The 22,561-nt window shown below is 43.6% G+C and overlaps 1 protein-coding gene across 3 annotated transcripts in view; it reads left to right on the plus strand.

Moving 5' to 3' along the window:
• The window catches only part of RIOK2 (RIO kinase 2), a 71,524-nt gene that overhangs the window by 14,696 nt on the left and 34,267 nt on the right, over positions 1-22,561 (plus strand). For 2 of the 3 annotated variants that reach the window (XM_055076785.2, XM_055076786.2), the window contains exons 8-9: positions 4,361-4,453; positions 6,884-6,956. In XM_055076785.2, the coding sequence (XP_054932760.1) occupies positions 4,361-4,453; positions 6,884-6,956 (166 nt within the window). Of the gene's footprint in view, positions 1-4,360; positions 4,454-6,883; positions 6,957-8,069; positions 8,789-22,561 lie in introns of those variants that run through there. The other variant, XM_050188489.3, reaches the window with a different exon arrangement.

A 22,561-nucleotide genomic window follows, 5' to 3' on the forward strand; every position in this document is an offset into this window, starting at 1 on the left:
AGATGCATCTGTGCATAAGGCAGAGGATGTACGAGGAGCGCTATGTCAGCCAGAGCATTCTTGGTAGCTTTGAATGCTTAGGCGGTGGCAGGCGTCCACTCCAGTGAGGTAGTAGGAGACTGTGCACACTTGAGAAAGTCAGTTAGAGGAAGAATGGTCTGCTAATCTTGGGCAGGAAACGATGGTGAAAGTCCAAAAGGCCATGAAACTCTCGCAGCTTTCATATAGACGTGTGTGGGAACTCTTGCAGAGCCTCTTTTTTGTCGAACGATCTGGTACCCTCAGGTGTTAAACGGTGTTTAAAGAATTCTATGTTATGAACAGCAAAAACACATTTATCGGGGTAATAACGAGAGCATGTTCTCGAAGCCGTGCAAAATTGTACACAGATGGGAAGCATGCTGTTCAGGAGATGAACTTGCAATCAATAGGTCGTCGATATAGGCATACACGAAATCAAGTCAGTGAGTAACCTCGTTGATAAATTGCTGAAACATTTGTGCAGTGCTCTGAGCCTGAACGGCATGCGCACGTACTCACAGGCCAAACAGCGTGTCAGTGGCTGTCTTCAGAATATCAGCAGGCTCTAATGGGATCTGAAGGGACGCCTTAACCAGATCAGTTTTGCTGTACATGGTTGTACCAGCAAGAAAGGCCGTAAAGCCGTGTTTATGGGGTAGCAGATAGCGATCGGGGACAGTGCAAGCATTGAGAGCGAGGTAGTCGCCGGGGTCTCACTTTGGAATCGCGTGGAGAGCAGATGACCAGCTGCTCGAGGATGGACGAATGATCCCTAACTGAAGCATGTGGCAAGTTCTATGTGTAATGGCAAGTCGGTCACCAGCAAGTTGCCGTTGTCGGCAAAAAAGTGGACTCCCCTTGGTGGTGACGATGTGATACGTCACAGTGTGGCAAGCTGGGAGCTCCAGGCTATTTGGCCGATGATGGCATTGATATCGGTGCGAATCAAGGTGGAAGTTGTTGAAAGCACATGTGGGGCTGTCCGTGTGGTGAAAGTGATTGGCGCAAGACATCCTTGAACCGACATTCATGTCTCAGTGTTCACGAGGCAGTGCGAGTGTAGGTTGACACTGAGGCCGAAAGTGCAGAACTCTGCTCCCAAATTGGCCAAATGCACGTCGACGACGATACACACGCACCGAAAAGTGCACTTTAGGCTGAGGTCATGTGTGAGGGAATGTTGTTGACCACTTCAAGCTGTGTTTGGAGTTGTTGGCCGCTTAAAATGGTGAGGAAATCGTGGAATGTTGACACTCAGCATGTGTAGCGATGATGGCACTGACCTCAGCACCAATGTCGACCAAGAAACGGGGACTGACAAACATGTTAATGACGTAAAAGAGGAGGCTCGGTGTGTAGGAGTCATGGGCTACCATCACTGACTCACTGCTGAGTTTCCCTGCCAGCGGCAAGGACTACAACACCAGCGTGCACTAGTACCAAAGTTGTAATGGTACCAGCAATGCTGGTGTTAGGCTGCTGAGCATGAGGTCGCGGGATCGAATCCCGGCCATGGCGGCCGCATTTCGATGGGGACGAAATGCAAAAACACCCGTGTGCATAGATTTAGGTGCACGTTAAAGAACCCCAGGTGGTCCAAATTTTGAGGCCTTCACTACGGCATGCCTCATTATCAAGAAGTGTTTTGGCATGTAAAACCTCTTAATTTTTTTTACCAGCAATGCAATCTTGACCTTGAAGGTGATAGCAGCGGCTGTCGTCGAGCTGAAGAGGGACAGCATTAACGAGACGAAAATCGTATTTCAGAGGTCTGCTCAGCGAGCTTGCCAAGCTTCATTTCCAACGATGTCTGATGGGCCTCAAGGTTTGAAGCTAGAATTGCAGTTGTCCCCACAACAGTGCTCATGATGGTGTAATCTACGATGGAGTTGGCGAGCTCCACAAGGTTTTCTAGTGGATAATCAAGTGCTGTGGCTGATATCACACTGACATTTTGCTGCAGAAATAGCACGCGAAGAATTGGGATGTCCCTGTCCTGCTTGCAGCCATTCAGGAGTTGTCGCGTGTCACAAAGCAGCCGTGACAGGCGCCCATTGCCGTGTTCTTTTATATTGAGCAGCCATTGAAGGTGCCTGCACTCTGAAGGAGTCTTGCACGCGCATAAGCACAACCACCTTGAAATGGTCGCACGGTGTGTCAATGGGCACCAGCGATAATGTCCCGGAACTTGCAAGTGACTTTGGGTGAGAGGGCCGAGAGCACAAGCAGGTACTTTTTTTTTTAGCGGTGATGTGTCGGAGGTCGAAAGCAGCTTCAACCTGAGTAAACCACACGGTAAGGTTATGTGGCCAGAATTGCGGTAGTTGTAGCTGGACCACCGAGACACTTTCCGAGGCCGCAGTTGTCTCGTTTATCTCGGGGGGGGGGGCAGGATATTCGTGCCGGTAGCAACCACATCACCTACTACGCTGCTGCCTGATGATTCCATGGGTGCAGTGTCTATTCCCAGGGGTTGCGTGTTCAGGTCATGTCCAGGTCACCACGCTATAGGGATCAAAACGAGGCCCTATAGCCTATGGGACGTTTCGTGGGCTAGGCCAACACACCATCCAGAATCGAATACTAGAAAAAACTGTTTTCCTATTCTCCTAAGCATGGCGCAGGAGCGGCGAAGTGGACCTAGCCAAGTGGGGCAGCAACCAAGGAAAATGAAGGAGCCTCTATTGACCCTTTTCACGGCGATCCCATTAGCACGGCCATGTTTGATCACATGGTGATCCATCCATTGCTTGCCTCAGCTGCCTCTGTTGCCTCTGTGTTTACAATGGATGTACATGACACCAGTGCAGCTCTGCAAACCTTTGTTTTGGCAAATGTTATACACTGTGACTGGGTGGATGACATGCAAAGCTTTGGCTTCAGCTTCGAAGAACATGTAAGCACTTCCAGAGCTCATTACGCTTGTCCAAATGGCACGAGCAGCGCATACAATGCTCGTAATAAAAGCGGGGCTAAAAGTGTATTCCAAGCTATCTTTCCGCTGATGAATTGAATCAGTATCAGTGTGTTTAGCTCTTCATTGCTTATTTAGAAAGTACTTTTAACCAGCGGCTTGTCACATTTCTGACTGTTCCCCGAGCAGTCACTACCTGATTGTTTATTTTCTGGCTGATCGCTTGTGGGGGGGGCTCAGTTGTGATGTATTTGTTCTTGCTGGACACAAAGCTTGTCACATAGATAATCTGTACGTTGTAATAGCTTGTAGCAAATACATATTATCGCTAGTAGCTCGCTTACAGTGTGGACCGTTACGAAACATTCAGTTTTGAACATTAGTGTGTTGTCGGTGTGGTCGTCATCACCCATGCTTCGGCACATTTTGATTCAAGTATGCACCTGTTCACTTATTCTTGATACGTCGGTGGAAGGTGTGTGAGTTGGGGTGGATGTGTATAGATAATGTGTGAGAAACTTACTATACGCCAAGAAGTGGCGCTACTGTCTTTGTCACTGTAAAACGAGCAGTACTCACTCGTGCAGACATTCCAGGGTTGAAGTCCTTTCCTTGGAGGCTAGCGCTACAATGCTAGCAAATTATTGATTTCTTTTAATTCTTGAAGGGAGCCATGCATCGCGAAGAGCCATGAACATAGGCAGTCCTTATGTAGCAGCGGTCAGTGAACTTGGACACAAAAGAGTCATTCCATTCCTTAATATGCCAATCACAAATTTTCCAGCCAGCTACTGCCCGTGTCTTCACTCCACCGCTCCATATTTTGCAGCATGAATGGAGCACAGTGTTAGTGAAAACCCATTTGCATTTTCAACAGCCTATCGCGCAGAAGCGGGGCGGAAGTAATGGTTTCATATTCGTGTGCTTTTGCTGAGGCAACTTACGGTGCACTGCCGAAAGTGCCATCTCGTTTCTCTAGAGCAAACTGCTTTGCAAAAAGGGCCTGTCTCTCTCTGTCCACTCTTTATCCACTGTTGTCTGAGGGCCCATTTCAGAACAACCTGTAATGTAGGGTGTTCATGGTATACTTGGTGAGTTTACTGCAGATATGATTCGACAGTGTCTTTTTCTTAAAGGCCCATAATGCTCACTGCAGCAGCCACATTAAAGAACCATGCCTTTGGTGCCCCTTGACACACCAGCTACTATATTAGTCATCCGACATCATCCTCATATATAGTAATAGTTGGGTTTTTCAACCTTGCTTTTATACGGTGCAACCAATTACTACACTACCTGACTGTATGCTTCTGTTCTGTTCATTGTACTTGTTAATGCATTTGGGATTTTGTTTTGGCTAATGTTTATATTTGTTGTGCATTTTTCAATATTTCTGCTGCATGATTTTCTTTTCTTGCTGTTTAGGTACTTTGATAGGGATGTCAACTGCGTGAGGGAGTTCTTCAAGAAGCGTTTTGGCTATGAAAGTGAACTTTTTCCCAAGTTCAGCGATATAGAGTGAGTAGTCTTGACAAAGCTTAGACTCTTAGTTTCTGTTTGTATGTGTTGTTTCTGAATTGTCTGATCACAGGAATTGTATGGTACAATCAAGCGCCTTTGCAATGAAGTGCTTGTGACCTCCGAAATTCTTCGTCGTATATTTAACTTCGTTGTAAACATTGCACACGCTACTTCTCTCGAGGTCAAACATGTTCAGCAAAAGAAGACATTTGCAGTAGAACCTCATAGATACAATCCCGTTTCATGATTTCATGGTGTCAACGTTCACAATAGAAAATGCAAAAAATCACCCAATACAGTTGCACTTTTTTTTTACAGATCAATGCGTTCCTGAAGAACAATCCTTTAGCATCAACACTCAGTAGATCGTCAGATTGCTATTGTATGATACAATTTCTGACGGCTAGATCCCATGTAAACAAGAAAAGATGCTAGGCTTGTGCGATAAACAGCAGTAAGTGCCTGCAACGGCAACTGCCCCGCAGCACTCACCCGCCCGTGTCAGATGAAAATGCTGCCACTCACACCGTTTTCTATTCTGGTACCAGCAAACCTTCTCGTGGGTCATCGCATGTTGCCATTCAAAGCTATCACGGCCAATGCATTGTGATAACCATCTTCAGCTATCTGTGTCACAGCAGGTGTGGCATAGTGCCGTCGGAAGCGTACTGCATGCTTTTAATAGGCGATAACCCAAACGGGCCGCAGTTGCTTGCTCCAGGAGGCACGAAGTCAGCGTCATGTATCGCTCTGGGATTATTGTATTCCGGCATCACACACCAGCTCGATTCTGTTGCAGCTTCCCATTCCCGTCTCAAAACACTACGTGATAAGAAAACGACAATGTGCATGTCCGGTCGCTCGGGCCCCACAAGCTCGACATGCATCGGTGGCGTCTCATACCGCAACAATTCTCACCAAGTGGGCTTGTGAAAGCTTCAAAGGAGCTGCTCTCCCTAGGCACATTCAAGGAGCACAAACATAAGCTTTCTGAAGCAAAAACAATGAGCATCTCGGGTGGCTTGAGCCCTGCCTAATTGGCACACGTTGGTGTCTCCCGCTGCAACAATTCATGCAATGCTTCGCATTACGTAAATGCCAACTACAGTCGAATCTGCCGAATTATTTAGTGACTATGGACCTTACGTTTTCCTGGTTTGTATGGGGGGTTATCTTCTTGCATTTTTTTACCAAAACATAGCAATAAAATTCTTCTGTATTTGGCATGAATTCAAAGATACTAAGTGAAAGAAGACACACATTTTCTTTTGCAACCTTCAGCCGAGGAAATGTATGACTTCAGCCAACTTTTTGGCATCGGTGTTCATAGCATGCTCCATGGCAAAATCCAGGAGTGGCACAAAGCACAGCTGCAGGGCACTGAACATCATTATCACCTCTGTTGCTGCCAAAATTATTGGTTCATCTGCGGGCTTCTCAAACTTCTGCCTTTGTAAAGCTTCACATCCTTCCTGCCCTGATGGTTTTGGTGATGTCGTCGATGGTCAGGTCTGAGCAAATCACCACATTAGTACGGAGGAGAGGAGGCTACCCTAGTGACTACACTGAGTTCAGATTCTCTCACGCAGTCTTTGTTGTGTCAATCGGTGCTCCATCTATGCATTGCAGCTCAGTGTTGACTATGGCAGACAGTGGTGGGGTCGATACATGACTTGCTTGTAAAGCCACTAATCGGCCATTGTGGATGCCTAAATGCCTTTGATGTACAGGCTAATTTGTTGTAGCAGTATTGGTTGTATAATGGCATATGAAAAAAATTTTGATGAGACATGCGGAATATTTTGTTACACAGGTCAATTCATTGTAGAGGCGTTTCACTGTATGTCTCTGTCTTCAGATAAACTTTTAGTATGAAGGGAAAGCACGGTAATGGATTTCTTAGTTTCAAGACTCAGAGATATGTTTTTTTATTGCTTCATTATATTTAGAAGGAAAACGATGTAAAACATATAATGTTAACCAGTGCTTCTCAGTGTATGGTCTACCATCCCCCAGAGTTCCTTTCTGATTGTTCAGAGGTTGCAAGTGATGTGTGATGTATTAAAAATCTAATCTTTGAAGCTGCACAAATAGCACATCTTTAGTTCCTAAGTTGAAATCTGTTTTTTTATGCATCGTTCTTGTATAAAAAAGAAAAACGGAAAGTACTCATTGAGCTCTCATGTGAACTATGAGCGATCTGAGGGATCCATAATGGCTGAATGCTTGAAAACTACTTATACTATAAACCTTTGTAGCTCAAGGACCGATACATACAGAAATATTTTGCTATAGGGATGTCTGTTGAGGACATACTCACAAATTGTTATGAATAGAAGTGTCTCTTAGTTACACAAGACATATTGCTAGTAGCATGAAAGTAGTGTTTCTGCTGGAACTACCAATAACTTTAAATTGACTTTCCAGGAGAGATGACACCCTTGACCTTGAGACAGCTGCCAGCGGCTTTTCCAAAGAGGTCAAGGAAGAACTTGAGGAGGTATGTTGTTTGAACCTCGGCATACTTTTCACAGTGCTGATGAAAGTAAGGCACTCTGTTTCTCTTTTTTTTCCCCAGTTCTCTGAAATGATTTCTGCCTATTAATTGGCTTTGAGCATTTTTAGTTAATTCAGCACTCTTCTCTCCTTCAAGTCTCATGTCAGCTGCCTATGTAAACACTTTCCTTGCATATTTTCACCGCGTAAGCCTTTACCACCTTCTACTTGCAGTAATGACCAAAATCCTGTGAATAAAGTTGTACACATAAGGTTTCTGGGGTTGGCAATTGACACTTCAGCATTGTATGGTTTGTTCGCGATGCTACCTTTCTCTTCCTCAAATTTTTATATTTATCTCAGGATATTTCTTGCTCCACTTATGTCATCTCCTCGAACCAGAGGTGGCCACATCTACACATTCAAAAATCCACAGGAAGTCGGCCATTTTGTTGGAAGCACCGTGCCTTATATGAGCATTGCAGATTTTAATATTATTTGGCGAGCTCTTTTTAGGATCTAATTACCATTGTATAGTGGATTCTTGCCCTGTAGTTCTTATTTATTTACTGTTTATGTGTTTTGTTATTTACTCTCCTCTAGTTCAGTAAAGACTGCTATTATTATTTTGAGTACTGGATGAAAGTGGGAAATTACTGCCTGACCAGGCAGCCTGCCCCTGTTGTACATGAACTCATGAAGAGCTATGTGTGGCTCATGAACCATGATTTGGCTACTTATTTTGTAGATGTAAATGTTGGACAGGATTTGTGGTCCATGCTAGGCCATACGTAAGTACGTAAGGGTGAGGGCTCACCATAGCAACAGTTGCAGTTTGAATGGCCTATGTTATAAATTAAAAATTTAATAACGGCTATAACCACTTTTGCATTACTTTTTATACAGCCTTTGTACAACTAAGGATTATTGCTAAAGCTGTACTCAAATGCAAGGGACAATCTACAAGTTAGAATTTGTATCTTCTCACCTTTGTCAATCCCGCATTACTGTAGTTACTCTGATTAAATTTTACCTCTACATTCAGTGTTATTGCTAATAGTACTCTCTATTCAAGTGTCATTGTTGTGGAGGTTTTATAGCTCCATCTCGCTAATAGGCTGTGCAACAGATGAAAGAAGATTCCGAAGAGGATGATGGTGATGACGAGAAGAAATCTTTGAATGACATGCATGATTCAGATCAGCCCAGTTCGTCTGACAAGGACCGTCACACAGCCAAGGCAACACAAAAGGCCAAAAGTTGCATGATGGAACGTTTTATTACTGATGCTCACCTGCAGTCCGAAGAGAGAGAAAGCATCCAAAATCGGCAAGTTAGCAGTGAGATCATTCTTCAGGATTGCCAAGCCACATCTCTTACCACTGAAAGAAATGCTTGCAGTGGCGATGCCAGCAGTGGTGTTGAGCCAGTGCAGCTATCTGATGCCAACATTTCCACACTTTCGCTGGGAGATTCACAGGAGAACGAAGTGGACAGTGAAGACAAGGGCACAGTCCTGGAGTTGATCCCGCAGGATGGAAGTGATGAACAACCTGTAGCAACACACACGAGGGGCGAAGACAGCAGAAGCATCAGGACCTATTACAGCATGACAAGCTGCACCACAATTGCACCTGAAGAAATCAAGGCACGTGTAAAGAAGCAGCTGACCAGCAAGGAGCGTGCACGGAGCAAGAAGGTTGTTGTCAAGGGCGAAGCCAGTGCAGTGACTCGACAGAGGCGCGATAACAGGGACACTGTGAAACAGGACCTTCATTTCTGGGGGTGAAGCGGCAATGCAGGGCTCACCCCCTTAATAAACATGTTTCTGTGCTCTCATTGCTTATTATTTAAAGCGACGTGGTATGCATTTCACATTTTTTTTTGTGCAGTGATGCTGTTCTACAATCTGAAACTGGAATGCCATACTGAAATACCAAAGGAAAATGTTTATTTTTCATCTAACATGCAAAATACAAAGAGAATAAGCATATTCAGTGAAAAGAAAAAGTGTGTTCTGCAAAGAGTTTGAGCAATATGGGGCAACAGAGTGAAGTGGACCAGGCAGAACACTGGAAATGAGCTTCACCCCAAGCCACCTATGGCTTCGTTTGAAACTTGTAGGGGCAGCTCTCCTCATAGGTGAATCATGGGTGCACATTTCATTTGCTTTAAATCAAGTGTGCAAGACCATTGCAGTTGGAAATCTTGCATTGGTTTGTGTCCTCTGACCATGCTTTCAAGAAAGAGCAAGTTGCGTGCCAAACTTCCTCCTTGTCCTATGTTCCTCTTCTAAACCAACAGATGACGCTTGCTGCCTGTCATTCAATGTTGGCCAAGGACGTTTAGCCAGAAACTCTGTAGTAAATAAAGAAGTTAGCAAGAAAAACAATTTTTCTGCTATGCTGCCTGTAAGCAACACTCTCCTATGTAGGGTTAATATAGCTACTATATATATCGACTATACTGGGTTAAAAGGCCCGAGTGAGCTGTTGTGGTAACAGCGCGGCCGATAAAGGCACGCTGAGTTCCGTCTGCCGATGGAGCTGCCTTAGAGTTTGTTGTCGCTGGTGTATGCGCTTGCACATCGCTTTTTGTATTCCTTTTACACATTCACACTAACCCGCTGTGGTTGCTCAGTGGCTATGGTGTTGGGCTGCTGATCACGAGGTTGCGGGATCGAATCCCGTCCACAGCGGCCACATTTCGATGGGGGCAAAATGCGACAACACCTGTGCACTTAGATTTAGGTGCACGTCAAAGAACCCCAGGTGGTCCAAATTTCCGGAGTCCTCCACTATGGCGTGCCTCATAAAGTGGTTTTGGCACGTAAAACACCATAATTAAATTATTAATTACACATTCACTAAACATTTCACATATTCAAGAAGCCTTCGAGCGCAGCCTTCCACGTCGGATTTGCCAAAGTGGTGCATTTGTTTATATATACATCTTCAGGTCGCTATTACCTTCGGATATTGTAGAAACGGCGCATCGCTGACATGCAATAATCTCAAAACGTAGCAAAACATACATATCTGCGCATATGAGCCGCGTTGTTCCACCCCGAGACGAGTCAATGTGAGCGACCGAACCACACATACAATGACAACTGTGATCCAGACACATATATATTACGAGCTGCTACTACTGGTTCTCACTTTTTTTAACTTCATCATACTTACAGTTTGTGCTTGCCATAAAGTGTTATTAGAGAAAACTGTGCTTGGCATAAGCCCTCACTCATAGGCCGTGTAGTTCTCTCACGAAAACGTGGATGCCAACGCTGACACTGTTGGTAACTGAGCAAGTTTACGCTGCTGTACCAAATGCACTGTCTCTTCTTTCTCTTTTGATGCAGAAATAAACAGTGCTTCTCTGGAATTAAGAAATGTGTCAGTATAACAACTCACACAGACCCACCATCTATGCAAAGGCAACCGGCAGCGTTCGAGAACAGTGACCAAAGTACAAGATGCTGGCACAGCGCTGGTCACAGCTTGCAGCTTATTGTGTACGTGCCATGCGAAGTGAAGAGTAGTTGATATCAAATCGCTATAGGGCCACAACTAAGCTATAAGAGCGGTTTCCTTCATCCTGACTGCTTATTTTTTAAGTTCAGGTCCATCGGTAGCAGGTGCACGAACTCGACAGGGTCAGGCCTAACCCAACCTTTGCTAAACAGGATCAACATTGGCTTAACCTTCACGTGCACGGCTTGACTGAATCTTGTGCATTTCAACTTCGAAGGCATGTCGATGCATTTTGAGCACGAATAATTATATATACAAGTGAATGAGCTGCAGCTGTTGCGTTGACGGTTCGACGGCTGATGGCATAGGGTTCAGTCAAGCTATCATGGTCGGCACACTGATTTTGTCAATGCCGTCGACAAAAAAGCCTGTCGCACTATATGACAACTCGCACCTGTCGGTTGCGTCGTTGTCGGTCTATTATGATCAAATGGTCTCTTAATAGTCGGCCAATCGTTGGCGTCAGCGTCTTGTCAGTCTCATATCGCTCCAGTGTTGCCACGCCTTAAACGAGTGCATGAAATCAGGCAAGCGCTGCCACCACCAGTAAGAGTGGGCCGACGCTGCAAGAAGACTGCGTCAGTAACGTGTTTTTGAAGTGTCGCCCAAGTGTAATGCAGGGGTTTATCGATAAATTTGGCAGCCGTCAATACAAGGTGGCAACTACGTGGTTCACGGTGCAGTCCGGATGAAGCCCTGGCTGTTTTCTGTTATAAAGTGGAGTTGCTGTCTTACGCTACACACACGCTTTCGGCACCGCACCTACATCGAGCTACCAGTAAAGTTTCAACACACTACACGGCACATATGTTCACTGCAGTGAGCGCCCATGCATTTTTTGGGGGGCTGTTCTTCCCTTTAATATCTGGCCACACGCACGTCCCTTCCAAGACGTTTCGCGACTAATCCGCTAGGGCAGGGCGCATGCGCCATCGCACTGCGAGAAAGGCGGATTGAACTTTCAAGTCGCTTGTGAAGAAATGCACTTTCGAGGGCCATCCTTTATTTCATCTTAATTGTATCACATTTAAACAAGAATAGTCACTCTACAGCAACATCAATAAACAAAGTACAAAGCGCCTCTGTTCTGGGCACATTTAACATCAAACATCCTATATATTTATTCATGTGACCATTCTAGTGAGTCTTGTATAAATAAGAATGCCAGATGACATAACTCTTCCAGCTAAACTTTTTGATGATTTCGACACAAATTTCACGCAGAAGTAGAAGTTTGCAGTGGGTTCGGTTGAATACCACTTTTGCTAGCTTTACTTGTCCATTTCAATCAAAGTAAAGCAGAAGGTGCAGTGAAATGCTACAGTGAAATGTGCATTCATCGTACTAGTGACAGGTGATAGCACCATTCGTGGCACCAATGGGGCTATGCCCTTTCTTCCTCAAAGTTGCCATATTGTAGTACAGCCAGCACAGGGAAAAGCTGAGTTATCTAGATCAACTTATCTCCAGCAAGCACATTGGAAGTTGTGAATGGGACTACAAAATAGCGTAGGTGACGTGATTACTCCCAATGTCACCATTTTTTTAGTGCCTGTCGCTGCATACGATGCACATTTAGACTTCATTGTGAACGAAACAGGCAAGTAATGCTTGGAAAAATTGTATTAAACTGAACCTACTGCATATGCTACTTCTGTGCAAAATTTGCATCAAAATCAGCCAGCAGTTTATGGAACAGTCATCTACACCTGGCATTCCAATCTATACATGCCTCAATATAGTATAGTCAGCAGCTCATGCGCATAAATTGTAACATTCATAGACATTTGCACGCAACCTGTGTGTCAGGTTTCTGTTTTTCTGTACATGTCATCAACGAACAGTGCATTGTAACAGTAAAAAAAGAACAAAAATAACATTATTGAACAAGACACACAACATGTAGTGACGGAGTCTTGTGAGCGGAACACAGCAAAGGCCATGTGCATAGCAAACACCAAAAGGCAGACATGTGACAAGTGTAGATGCCTCGCTGTGGCCCCTTGCAATTCAAATGTTCTCCTTTCAATAATAAGGCTGTCATCATTATACTCGTATAAGTTAAACTGTTGCAGTGAATACTAATTTATACATTTCTGTTTGTTCCATTATCTGGTGACATTGCTTTTCACGCAGGCTATGACAAGTGTACTTAAAGGGTGAATTAAGTCCATGGAAACAAAATATAGAAAATCGAGGGGGTGCACTTAATTCCCTTAAGGGGGTACATGGGTTCTGCAAAGTGCATTTTTGTTACCCAGTTTAGATGCATGAAATTTTTAGCAAATTATTCGATCTTGTGTGCTGATTGCAAATACGCAATAACCTTTTTCTGTCAAAAAAAAAAAAAGAAGGTTAGGTTTTTTTTGCATTCTGTTTATTTATTTCCAATACCCTCAGGGTATAAATACATTACAGAGGGGAGGGGCTTACATAGTAGAAGTGAACACAATAACAGAAGGAGCGAAGCATTATACAGAATAATTACATACTACCGTAGAGTAAACTACACACGAGAAAGTAATGTATGGTACTGCAATTAGTTAGCTGTAACATATTGGACACAGCAGGAAAGAAATTCGCGAATCCAATCAAGTACTTGTGGGTCAGTATTTACCGCATTTAGTTTATGTAACAGTAAGGAGTGATTAACTTTATCAAAAGCCTTGGCAAAATCTAAATAAAGTACAATCTACAGTAAAGGCTGAGTCAATATATGCATGGAAGTTCTTTGTGAAGGTGATAAACTGGGTTTCACACGAGAAAAACTTATGGAAGCCATGTTGCGAAGTCGAAAAAAAAACTATCTTCTAGATAGTTGACAAAATGTATGAAAATGATACTTTCAAAAATTTTACATAGAAGAGGCGTGGGTGAAATAAGTCGAAAGATTAACGGACTATTTCATTTACCTGATTTGAAAATTGGCACAATTTTACCTGCTCGTAAAGTACAAGGCTCAAACGATTGTGAAAAAAGACACTCCAGAATAATTAAACAGCACTCTTTTGTGTTTTTTAAGGAATTTCGTGTTAATCTGATCTGTTCCACAAGTGAGACTTGGCTTTAGTTTGTCGATTACTTTTGCGATTCCAACTGAGTCAGAAACTATCGGATCTATGGGAAGATAATTGAATCATGAAAGGTTGGGTGTCGCCAACATTTTGCAGATGAAAATGATTGAATGAAGGTATCGTTCAGTACAAAGGCAGTCGGGTATGGCGGCACCAGATGGGTAGGATAATGCTAACTTGTGGTCATTGTTCTTTAACGCATTCCCAAAGCTTTTCGGGTTAGTTTTCAGCCTGTTTGGAAGAGTAGTGTTGAAAAATGAAAATTTGCTACATTTCACAGCAGAAAGGTACGTTGAAGTGACTGCTTTGTATGATAGCTAATGAGAAGTCTTGAGAAATTTCCACCCTTCGAAAGAAACGTTTCTTTTTGTTAGCAAGTCGGTTTATGTACCTATTGTACCAAGGTGCGTTATTACTAGAGAATATACGTCAAATAGGTACACATTCCTGAATTATTTTTGAACCTGTAGTTTTAATTTTAAACATGTTCAAATTGCGTTGTACTGATCGCCAGAATGCACCAGGTAGAAAAGCATCCAGAAATAATGCAAGTTCCTCATTAATAGCAATATAAAGGTAGCTTTCTCATAATCTCTAATGGCTTTGAATCGTTTACATGTTTTTGGATGCATAATAACTAGGTTGAATGTCAAGATGTTGTGGTCGCTAAGGCCAGGTAAATGGGTGATTGAAGGGACGATGAGGGGCACATGTGGGCAAAACAGCTATCTGTGATAGTTTGAAGTCAGCACAAAGAGGTATGAAGTTATTAGACTCGGTTGATGAGGGATTCGAAAATGAACACATGGCAGACCAGACAATGTTGGGAAAGTTAAAATCACCCACAATTAGTAGATCAGCACCAGGATATTGTACAGTAATTTGGTTTAAACAGTCATGAAGGCTTTCACTAAATGATATACTGCTCGATCATGCACGGTAACAAACACCAATAATCATCTTTTTAATGTTTGTGCACAAACAACACTATACTGTCTCCAAATCACTAGTAATGGGAATAGCAAAACTACTAAGGTTAATTGCAAGTAACACACTGCCACCAATGAAGTTAGTGCAGTCATTGCGATAGATTTGATATTTCCTATGGCAGTATTGCAATTCATTGTTGGACACCTTGGTGGACAACCATGTTTCAGTAATGGCTATGATATCAGCATTACAGTTGTCTATTAGACTACATAATTCATCTCTTTTTGGCATTAGGCTATGTATCTTTTTAAATAGTACAGCTGAATTAGTCTTGCATGCTTTCTTTGAGCCGCAACCCCTAACGCTTCCCTATCGCTTTTTTGTCTGAACCACACGTCTAGATCGAAGGGAAGGGGCAGTCTGTTCACTTTCGTGGTTATTCGATAGACCGATTTCATGAACAGAATCATCATCCACATTGTCATAAGGTTTCCCTTCAGAAAAAAGGTTATGTCACAACTGATAAGTAACTTAAAGGCGTTTGCCAAATTCGGCCAGTTTTTTCCTGTCAGATCGTGTCGCAGGGCAGAAGTCTTCACTTATCGACGCAGACATTTCTTTGAACTCCAGGCTTTTCTGGAGGATTTGTTCCTTTGTTTTATAGATGGCAAATTTAACAATCAAGGGGCGCTTTTTACAAGTGTGTTAATAAATTTGAGAGGCTACTTGCAAAAAGTACTGTAGCAAGAGAGCTTACATTAAGTAACATTAAGCAGGTATATTTCTGAATGTCCAAAGAGTGCAAGTTAGCATTTAAATGTTTGTATGTTTATAAGATGAAGTTATGGAATTCTGAACTTTCAACATCGCAAATGTAAGTTTTCGTTAATTTCTGCGAGTTTCGAAAATTTTGCCGTGTCCTAGAACACTACCGTATAGACTCATGTCAGGGCCGCACTTTTTTCACAATATTGATGAGGTGCGGCCTTTACATGGGACTGAACATATTAGTCAAAATGGTGCCAGCGCAGCCTTGTGGGCAACCTAGATCCCCAGACGTACTATTGCATCAGAGGTCAATGCGCAGCTCTTGCCATCTGATAGCGGTACGCAGCGTGCAAAAATTCGCCAATGCACGCGCGCAGCATCCAGCACTGAATGCAGTTGCTTTGCTGGATTTCCCTTTTCTTTTCTCAAAATTTTGGGCTGCCAAATTGGGGTGTGGCCCTTACGGCATATATCATAGCGGTTACACATTGTGTCTTTCTAGTATGCAGGCTAAAAATAAAGTGAGAGAATTGAATAAATAGCAAAGAGATGGTGCCACCTCCAAAATATTTTACCTGCAAAACAGTGAAAAGAGTGCAAAAATATACATTTTGTGATACAAAACCAGGTGGCCTTCTGAAGCAGCATGGAAGGCTTATTCTTGGCAGGAAAGCAAGCTAAAGTAACGGTCTCTTAAACGACACCAAGATGGCCTGGACCTGATAAGCAGCTTTGAAGTGGAGAATGGTGCACAATGGTTCTTTTTCAAAGCTTTCATGGACAAAACTGAGCATCTCGTAGGACAATTATGGTGTTTTTCTTCCTCAACAACACATTGTTACAAGCTAGTTTTTGCCAGCAGCTGTGCTATGATATGTAGATTAGAAAAATAACAAAGAAAAAGTTATCTTCTTTGTCTTCAAAACTCATGTCCCCCTTAACATCACGGTTTCTTTACTCGTGAATCTTCCTGTTTCATTCCTAATGTCACTGAATGCTGTAAAGGACAAGTATGCACTATAAAGTGTTCTTTGGTGCTTCAAGCCATGCTTGTAATGTTTAAGGAATGAACTTGGCTGTGTAGAGTTTAGCAAAGAAGGTCGGTGGTGCCATGAAGAAAAAAAAAATTTCTGTGCAGCTTTACATATGCACACGACCTCAGACTTTCAGAGGGGGACTGGAACTATCACATACATGTGCAGATTGTGTGCAGCTTTTTAATGATTTGCTTAGGGTGAAATAAAATTTGGCTCTTCAGAGTATTCAGTGGTTCATAAGGTTTTTTTCCCTGGGTAACATTCATCTTGGCATTTTGTTGAGTATTCAAGAGCAAGAATCCAAGTGATGTCACAGTTAAGCATCCACACAAAGGCTTCACGACAGGGCACACACTTTATACAAAACACTGCTTGCAATGGGCATGCTCAAGCCGAATGGAATAAGTTAGTGACATCAATGGAGGGCAGTACAGCAGCCATTGCCATCACATACTATACCTTATGTTACTTTATACATATAGATTTCTGTGATTGAGACATTTTAACAAGTGTTGCATGTCATATTTGTACACTTAATAATGCTGAAAGGCAAACCACACACTCACGCATAAAAAAGCATTTGCAGTCACACTCACCGTTACTGGTCAACATTGTTATACAGGTTGTTTCCTGTACGGTTTTGAAAAGTAATATGGAAATCAAATAAGTAAGTACTGCTTACTTCAAAGCCTCAGCACAATGCCTCCGGTTCATCGTTTCTGTTTCTACTGTATTGTTTTTATTCTTGCAGAAGCAGAACAGTTTCCTAAGCTAAATGTTGCTGCGAGAAGTTTGCTAGGGCATGCAGAAGTCATTTGCATGTAACAGCGCCTTTCAAGATTTGGTCTGCTACATATTCCCAGCCATCAGATTGCAAAAAGTTTGCTTTGCTGTGAAACACTGATGGATATGCACATGATCTCCACTTTATTCTGTCACTGTGTGCCATCAGCATGCCAAGTTGAGCTGCTCTCAGGCAAGAACATTTGTGCATTTCGATTTAGGTGCACATTAACAATTCTCAGAAAGTCTCAGTCAATCTAGAGCCCTCTACCATGGCATCAGTCATAGCCCAGGTGTCGCCTTCGGATGTTAAAACCCATCAATGAAATGAACAGCTGCCAGTAAGCAAGGACTGGTGCATCGGGGCTGCTGCTTTGGTCTGTCTTTCAGCCTTCAAAGCGCACAGTAGAGCTAGTTTGCATGGAACAATATTGGCATACAGTGCGAGAACACGATACAAGAAAGGATGCAAATGATGGAATGATGGCTCCATGTGTACAGTATGCTAAAAAAGAAAATTGGTGGGTTTTACGTTACGAAACCACAATCTGATTAAAAGGCGTGGTAGGGGGGGCTCCGGATTAATTTTTTGACTGCCTTGGTTTTTTAACATGCCCCCAATGCACAGTACACAAGCATTTTCGAATTTCACCTTCACCTCACCTTAATTTCACTCAGCAACACAACACCGTAACCATTGGGCTAATGCAGGAGGTAATATGCTCAAAAATGCACTCAAACAATAGAATAATGTAAGACGTAGCAAAAACAAAGAAAAGGCACAATAGGCTTCAAATTCCTGCTACATATATATATATATATATAGCTGCTCTTGTTATATATTTTTGCATAAGTGCATATTAGTGTTTGGCACACTGAACCTATTATTTGGTTGTCTGCTTTGTTCGCACGACTGCCCTTGCAACGCATCACTGCACAACGTACGGCAAGCCGACGGTCTCCTGCAGGCCTTATTAAAAGCATGCGCGCAAGGCCAGCTGGGATTCGTTCCAGCTGTCATTCCTTTTGACTCGGACCACTGCATCTGTACAGTGTATCCCAACATCAGACGTTATATGCGATTTGCAAGCGCATATCTTATTGGTTGGCTCACTTTAGTGAATTTCTTGTTTTAACGACATATTTTTATATTGCAACTGTGGTTAGAGGCTCCATAATCATGCAGTATTACGAGATGTAGTTTCAAAACACTGCAATCTTCAGCAATGAACATATGTTAGCAACGTTTTTGCACCACGGAAGTCATCTAAAAAAGCTGCTCTGGACAAAAGGAAACAAGAAAGAAGGATGAAATCTGTTGTTTGTTTGCAGTTTATAAAGATTATATTATTTCTTTGTCCTTTGTGTAGTGTGGCTGCATGATGAAGGTTGGACGTAGACATGTACCTGAATAACGAAGTACAGCGTCGGTTGTGACATCTTGTGATGCTGCAATAAACCATGCTGTGTTGTGTTGCACAGCTCTTCAGAAAAGCAAAGCTACTAAAATGCCTTTTCGGCATTTTGTTACAGGCTCTGTTACAGACTTGTACACGACAAATTACATGTAATCAGTTACTTATCAATTACATTTTAAGGTAAGCAGTGCTGTTATCTGTCGATGCAGACAACTTTTTCAGCTTTTCATTGGCCCAACCGGAAGCATCTTCCAAAAGTCCCAGCAATAATGAAATGCATTGCACTTCGCAAAGGACCAAGATGCTGAGTAACCACAGTCTTGTGCTCATAATTACGTATGTTATAACACCGCCCCTAGCCCCCAAAGCCCATATCGAGCGAACTGACTAACCTCCCTCTCTTTCCTCCTCGAACTAGTTTTAGTGTCGCTGCTGATGTCTTGACAACATAGAGGGACGATGACCAATAATATTTATTAAAAGCAATTGGTGGTGCAGATAAGCAATGGATGAAGGGCTGCAGAGGACGCACTGAAAGTTCCAGGCCAGCTCGTTCTGTTTACTGTATCTGTACAATGTTAATAAAAGATTGGAGGAAAGCAATGTAGAAGTAATCGATTACTTTTAAGTTATTCTTCAGTCACTTTCATGTGGCAGTAATTGGTAACTGTAATCAATTGCATTTTTGAATGAGGTAACTGCAATTGGTTCCTTTTTTTTCTCTAACGTGTGCAAGTCTGACCCGTTACGATCATCGCGCCTACGCCACCAGATAAGTAGAACACGGTTTGCACAATTTAGTTGAGCAGAACGCCACGAGATGTCGTCACCAGAGTGGCCGTTCGCATCTATGCCTTCCGGTACGAGTACACGTCATTGACCATTGCGTATGCCTGCTCTCTTTTCTCAGTACGTTTCTTTATTTACCCGCCGTGGTGGTGTAGTGGCTTTGGCGTTGCGCTGCTAAGCCCGCGGGCGCGGGATCAAATCCCCGCCCCGGCGGCCGCCATTCGATCGGGACGAAATGCAACAACACCCCTGTACCGTGCATTGGGTGCACGAATTGAATAACGCCAGATTGTTAAAATTAACCAGGGGTTCCCCCTACGGCGTGCCTCGCAGTCACATCAAGGCTTCGCACGGAAAACACTGTTTTTTTTCATCACTCCTTTTATCCTTATTGCAAACCGGTCCCCGAAAGCAGAGGTGTGCTCGCGACAGCTGCCGGCACAGAGTTTCAAATTGTGTGGCGGCTGACTTGGTCGATTTCGTTAGCTCTAAACCGCAGAGTGTAGCCCGGCTTAATCTGGGCGCTGCTTCGATTTTATGCCGGTCGCTGTGTCGTTGGCTGTGCCTGCAGCGTTGCCTCGACGGCTGCGCAAGAAGGACCAGCCGTGCGAAAGCCGACAAACAAATATCCGCAGTCTCTTGTGTTATCCAGCAGTGCGCGTACGAACGCACGCGGTCACACATCGAACCGTAACACCGGATCCCTGTGTACAAACACGCCTAGCGGCCGGACTGCTGCGATTCATTTTTTTCTGCATCATGCGATCGATTTTAGCCGGCGGGCGCTTTTTTTCGTTCGGCGGCATCGTTCTCTCCTATCCTTATAAGTGTTGCTTTTGGCGCATGTATAGCGACGTATAGCGTTTCGGCAGAGCCCGTTTCGAGTGCGTGCTTTCTTCAAGTTTCGTGTTCCAGAGACGTAGTGGACAAAAAGTTTGGCTTAATTGCCGATTCTCATGCGAATTTCCACAGTAAGTCTCATTATCAGAAGTATTTATTTAGCGATCGAGTAATGGACAACGATCGAAACATCGTCCAACGGCGCACTGTCAAGCATGTTTTCTTGATTTTCACAGATTCATCCATTTTAATGGGGCAGGAGGGCGCGGGTGTTGCCATTTAAACATGTCTATGTGCGCATTCATATGGCGGTGCGCTGCTGAGGCCGCCGGTACCAGACCCTGCCACGGCTGCCGCATTCCGATGGGGGTGGAATGCAAGAAACGCTCGCGTAACGTGCGTTGGTTGCGGTCAAAATGAGTCCGGAGTCCCCAGACTACGGCGTGCGCCTCATAATCAGCTCTTGATTTTTTAACCTAATACCCCAGAATTTAATGCAATTTATGTACGTACTAAAAAGACACGAGATAAAAAAGAAAGGAACCATTTAAGTCAATGCACGACATTTTATTGTTCACTCTATACTGGACAGTCGGCAACGGATGAAACATGCTTCCTTCGGCAAACTGCCGCCGGATGATGTCGTCCAGCTACTGCGACTTACGAAACGTGCAAGTAGCAGTTGTTATTTATGGAGAGTTTACATTCACACACCTGGGCTCAGTTTCTTATACCCCTGTCAAGCGGGCAAGTTAAGTGCACTTACTGGGAGTGCACTTCGGGACCTTGAGTCACACTTTAGGCAACGCGCTTCTTAACGGGAAAACAGAGTGCACTCGTAGTAAAAATAAAATGGCGACAGACTAAGAGCGCGTTCTTAAAGATGTAAATTAACAAGAGAAAGCTGCTAAAAAGCGATTGTTTTAAGTAGAATTATATATAAAAACAAACTTCATCTATTTGTCTCAACAAAAAACGAAGATGTTTTTATTATAAGTGTGTTGCAAGTCAATGCTGGCCAAGACGAATGCCTAGCCAATCCAAAACAACACGGCGGCGTGCGGCAGTTGATCTTGCTCATGATCCTGCTAGAACAGAATATGAGCGAGTATATCTGAGCAAAGACGGCGAGTTCGATATTTAGCTACACTGCAAAATGCCACGCACACAGCTCAAAGCACGACTAGCGTGGTCAGCACGCTTTCACACCAAAATAAACACGAACTGAATGAACATGGCGGCGCCGCAGTGCCGCATCATTCTGGCGCCGTTAGTTGCGTACATGATAAATTCGTTTCTTTATTGTGCTGTTTCGCTTCTCGCTAAACACAAATTATATTGTTAAAAGCTGTTCAATAACTGAAATGAACTTTTGTGTCCTTTTTCTATGCATTACATTTTGCGTCGTTGAAAGCGTTGGTGGCGAGGCTAGGCACTCCTTCAAACCGTTGGCGGCGAGGCTACGCACTCGGCCAGCAAAGTGCGTTCCGTGAACGTACTCCGACTTGAGTGCACTCATCTGAGAGTACACTCCGCTGCGACGTTAAGATTTGGGAAAGTGCACTTAAAAACCGAGTGCACTCGCCGTAAGTGCACTTAACTTGCCCGCTTGACAGGGGTATTAGTTGTTTTTTTTCCCCAGTCACTCCCACCAAAATAGGCTAATGAACGAGCCATCTCCGAATATCAGTCGATCTCGGAATGTCAATGCAAACGATTCTTAATTGCTGCACTTTTAACTGTCCCGTCTCCTCCTGTCGCGTACCTCTGCCCGAAGCATACGCGCTTCAGAACGGCACGGTGTGTTGCCGAAGGTCACGCTTCTGAATCAGCGTTTCGCTCGTTGCCGCCTGTGGCTGGAGCCAGGAGTGACACGAGATGAAATGAAAGCAACAAAAACCATCAGATGCTTGCTCTCGTTTGCGTCAGAGGCATGGATGTAATGAGGAAACAAAGCAACAATTTTCTGCTGCCAGCAGCTCGGGGAGCATCGCGAATGCAGAGCTGTTTTTTTGACACTCTTGTTTCTTGTGAGAAACATGAGCGTCACCTCCCGAGACGACCGGGGACGCAATTCAAAAGAAATTTTAAAAAAGACAGTACAGTATAAAATTCATGGGTTTCATTAACGATATATCAGCTAGAGCATAAGTTTAGTTACAAGTTCAGTTAGTAGTGTCTGGAATAATTAGAAATCACTCATGACTGCACATCAAAGCACAGAATCGTAGACTTTAGAGACCCACTACGTGAGCGCGGCTTTCGCGAAATTCCCGGAAACCCGGACGTAGAAAGCGGAAGTAATGGCGTCACTAATGACGTCACACACAAGAAGGTGGCGTGATATTTAACCGGCTAATTAATGGAAAACCTCCGAGTTCGGTGCGTCCGTTGCGTTTGCCTGAAGTTAACCTAAAAGAACGCCGAGGTGCGAGCG

The sequence above is a fragment of the Dermacentor andersoni genome, chromosome 2, assembly GCF_023375885.2.
Source record: "Dermacentor andersoni chromosome 2, qqDerAnde1_hic_scaffold, whole genome shotgun sequence".
Lineage (NCBI taxonomy): Eukaryota > Metazoa > Arthropoda > Arachnida > Ixodida > Ixodidae > Dermacentor > Dermacentor andersoni.